Source organism: Aegilops tauschii, chromosome 5 (genome assembly GCF_002575655.3).
Source record: "Aegilops tauschii subsp. strangulata cultivar AL8/78 chromosome 5, Aet v6.0, whole genome shotgun sequence".
NCBI lineage: Eukaryota > Viridiplantae > Streptophyta > Magnoliopsida > Poales > Poaceae > Aegilops > Aegilops tauschii.
The window spans coordinates 538,221,870-538,225,791 of record NC_053039.3 but is presented as its reverse complement, the minus strand read 5'-3'; the positions used below and the strand labels follow the sequence as shown (position 1 = coordinate 538,225,791).

The 3,922-nt window shown below is 54.4% G+C and overlaps 2 protein-coding genes across 2 annotated transcripts; both read left to right on the top strand.

Annotated features, from left to right (window-relative positions):
- The first annotated feature begins 315 nt into the window (after positions 1-315).
- On the top strand, positions 316-1,181 carry LOC109774939 (F-box protein SKIP19-like). Its single transcript, XM_020333700.3, has 2 exons — positions 316-632; positions 821-1,181. Exons 1-2 carry the CDS (start codon positions 316-318, stop codon positions 1,179-1,181), a joined length of 678 nt encoding a protein of 225 aa, XP_020189289.3.
- A 664-nt stretch (positions 1,182-1,845) lies between these two features.
- Positions 1,846-3,143, top strand: LOC141023124 (uncharacterized). The gene is made up of 2 exons (XM_073499452.1): positions 1,846-2,651; positions 2,798-3,143. Exons 1-2 carry the CDS (start codon positions 1,846-1,848, stop codon positions 3,141-3,143), a joined length of 1,152 nt encoding a protein of 383 aa, XP_073355553.1.
- The last annotated feature ends 779 nt before the right edge of the window (positions 3,144-3,922 follow it).

Here is a 3,922-nt window from a genome sequence, read left to right as displayed (position 1 = left end):
AACATGCAAACTTTTGTAACAAATTTTTGACACCTTTATTTTTTTTGACACCGTTATACAGAGTTATAAATAAAGATGTTTTCCAAATACATATCGATGGATAAAAACAGCGCGAGAAAAGCTACGTTTGCTGCCTCGGTGGGCCCGGCCCAAGTTGGCATGCAATTATTAGTCCTGTAACACGCGAGAGGCCGGATGACCGTCCAGTCTTATTCATCAACAGTCAAAAAGGCGGACGATACACATCCCTCTTGACTTTCTTCTGTTTCCGACGACCCCCGTGCCAGTCAGATCGATCTATCATCATCGTCGTCGATGGACGATACAGCGCCGCCAGCGAGGGACTGGTCGCTGCTGCCCCTTGACGTTCTTTCCTCGATCTTCATCAGGCTTGGCGCCGTCGACGTCCTCACGGGCGCCGGCCTCGTGTGCCGCTCGTGGCTCCAGGCGGCCAAGTTGCCAGACGTGTGGCGAGTAGTAGAGATCGACGACCACGGGATCCTGCACCCCAGGAACCTAGTTGCCCAGCACACAATGGCGAAGGCTGCCGTCGAACGCTCCGACGGACAGCTCCGGGTGTTCGCCGGGAAGCACTTCGTCACCGATGACCTCATCAAGTATATTGTGGAGAGGTGTTTTTCGTTCATGGTTACTTGATTTCTGCTCCAAATTTTATTTTACTATAACTAATCACAGCTCTGCGTCAGATTTTTTTTCCACTTCATAGTTCATAGTTTCATACACCACCTTCAAACATCGTGTCCGCATTCGCTCATGGATCATCCCGACTAAATCATCGCCCTGCTGTTCCTGTTTGCAGGTCGCCCTCACTAACAACCCTTCGGCTTGTATCCTACAGCCACGTCTTCAGCCAACAAGTCGCCAGTGCTATAAAAGAGTCGCCTCTTCTGGAGCTGCGTTCCCTTGAACTCGGCGACATTGACATCACTGTGGGAGAGCTGACAGCCGTCCTTGAGTACTGTCCTGCTCTGGAGGTTCTTCGGCTGCACAATTGTTTGGACATCGACGACACGCATACCCTGCAAGCGAAGTTCCCCAGGATCAAGAACCTGACGCTCGAGTGGGATAATGCGTACTGGTCCCGTTTTTATACCGATACTAGCTCTTACAGCGACTCTGCTCCTGATTCTGAAGATGAGAGGACAGATGGTTCAATGTGATCCGAGTATACTGTGATCCTTATGATCGGCACCTTATTCAACGTGCATCCTGATGTTCGTGACAGAGCTTCCGGATGCGCTTTACTCTCATATATTGGTTATAAATTATAATAACATCTTATATTATAGGACTGCGGGAGTGTATCTAAGGAGTTGTCATTTAGTAGTATCTTTTTTGAGTAAGAAGATACTACTACCTCTGTCCGCTGCTGCGCGACCAAGACAGAAAGGCACGCGGCATTCGACAGCGCTGTAACTTGACTTGAGTTCGGTGATGGGAGCAACACTCGTATCTATTTTGAACGTAACCCCTATGCACATCCTAGCCTCTGAACGTGCAGCAAGCGCTGAGTATAGATCTAGTACCAGTGCCATGTAGACAACATAATACTGCAGCAGGATACAACACGATTGAGAGAGGGAGTTGCGTTACAGGGCTACGTGTCTCTCTCAGTAATACTCTAGTCTCTAATCAACGTTTTCTTTTCCTCTTTGGCGCAGTGACTTGAACATTGCATCAGGTCATCAGCACACCGCCTTGTCGTGGTATGGAGAGCTTCTAGTTCATGGCAGAGGATCATATCATTTTGACGTTTCCATAGGTTCCATAGAATCGCGATGATCACAGCACATAAATCTTGAATATCTTCAGACCTCGCCCTCCATGACATCTATATGCATGGTCGGCGTTATACCTGGTCGAACGAGCAGGCCGACCCCACCCCTCGTCCGTAACGATCGCGTGCTGTGTACCTCTTCGTGGGAAACCTCATTCCCGCAGTGCTTCCTAAGTTGTCTTGCTTCTGCCGTCTCCGATCACTGCCCTCTCCTCGTCGATTGTACTCCGCAACAAGGCGGGGCACCCAGGTTCCACTTCGCGCGGTACTGGACAAAACTCGATGGTTTTCACCAGACTGTGCAGGAAGCATGGAACTCCACCCCGTCCGTAGACGACCCTTTCTGCCGCATCTACGCGAGGTTAAAGGCAACAGCTCGCCGCCTTCAGAGTTGGAGCGCCAGGACCACAGCCACCATCTCTAACCAGCTGGCGGTGGCTCGCGAACTGATCGTCCGCCTCGACATGGCACAGGACCACCGACCGCTCTCGCCTTTGGAGGCCTGGCTCCGCAGGGAGCTCAAGCGCACTTACCTCGGTCTCGCTTCCCTCGAAAGAACCATCAGCAGGGAGCGGATTCGCCTACACTGGCTGCATGAGGGAGACACGAACTCGGCCTACAGCAAAATCCACGCCGCCAACCGGCGGAAACGGAACCGCATCCGTGACCTCCTGGTGGACGGCCACACGATCTCGAGTGAACCGGACATGGCCCATGCCGCGTACGGGCACTTCTCATCTTTGCTTGGCACGGCCATGAATCGAGACTTCTCCATCAACCTCCAGGCCATTGACCAGCGCCACTTCAATCTATCGGAGCTCGATCGCCCCTTCTTCGAGGAGGAGATCTGGAGGCAATCAAGAAACTTCCCACGGGCAAATCTCCAGGCCCTGACGGCTTCACAGCCGATTTCCTCCGCTCGTGCTGGGGCATCATCAAAAACGACATCTGCGAGGCTTTCGACAAGCTATTCTCCTCTAATGGCCGCGGTTTCCAAAGGCTGAACGAAGCGCTGCTTATCCTGCTCCCCAGAGCTGACGCCTCCTCCTTATCCGACTACCGTCCGATCAGCTTGATACATCTCATCGCCAAGCTGTTCGCGAAGGTCCTCTCCCTGCGCCTTGCACCCAGACTTGGCGAGCTTGTGTCCGTGAACCAGAGCACTTTTATCGCCGGCAGAAGTGTCCACGACAATTTTCTCCTGGTCCAACAAACGGCGCGTGTGCTGCACAACATCAAGGCCCCATGTGTACTCCTCAAGCTCGACATTGCACGTGCGTTCGACTTAGTGTCCTGGGCTTTCCTCCTGGACGTCCTGAACCATCCTGGGTTCGGACACCGCTGATGCAACTGGATCGCGCTCCTGTTGTCCACCGCCTCCACACGCGTGCTCATCAATGGCACCCCGGACCGCCCATCCCCCATGCCAGTGGATTCAGGCAGGGCGACCCACTCTCGCCTATGCTCTTCGCCATCACCATTGATGCCCTCAATTCCCTGCTACAGACAGCGATAAACAAGGGCATTCTCCGTCGCCTCATGACTCGGCACGCCGCCTCGAGCATCTCCCTGTTCGCGGACGACGTCGTCGTCTTCTGCCATCCCGACCCCCAGGAGCTTGAGGTTGTGCGCATGCTACTCCAGTTCTTTCGCGATGCCACTGGCCTTGGGACTAGCCAAGTGCTCGGCCTCCCCAATCCAGTCCTCCCCCGCGGCCTGTGAGGCCATCGGTGCGGCCATGGCGTGTCCGGTGAAACCATTCCCTATCACCTATCTCGGGCTACCTCTCTCCATCCGCAAGGCCCCCTCCTCGACACTCCTCCCCTTGTGGAGCGGATGCCCAAGAAGCTAGCGACCTAGAAGGCATCCTTACTCTCCCGTGGCGAGCGCCTCTCGCTGGCACGCCACGTCCTTTCTGCCATGCCGGTCCATATCCTCCTCGCCATGGCCATCAACCCTCCTATTTTGAAGAAAATCGTCCGCATCATCCGGGATTTCTTGTGGCACGGCCGGAAAGATGCCAAGGCCGGCACCTGCCTTGTTGCTTGGGCCCGAATCTGCCGCCCCCTCGCTCTTGGAGGGCTTGGCATTCGTGACCTACACCGTACGGGCATCGCGCTGCGT

Coding starts and splice junctions, on each gene's coding strand:
- LOC109774939 (XM_020333700.3), top strand. CDS start 316: ATGGACGATACAGCGCCGCCAGCGAGGGACTGGTCGCTGCTGCCCCTT. Junction 633..820: donor ATCAAGTATATTGTGGAGAG/GTGTTTTTCGTT, acceptor TCCTGTTTGCAG/GTCGCCCTCACTAACAACCC.
- LOC141023124 (XM_073499452.1), top strand. CDS start 1,846: ATGACATCTATATGCATGGTCGGCGTTATACCTGGTCGAACGAGCAGG. Junction 2,652..2,797: donor TTCGAGGAGGAGATCTGGAG/GCAATCAAGAAA, acceptor CGGTTTCCAAAG/GCTGAACGAAGCGCTGCTTA.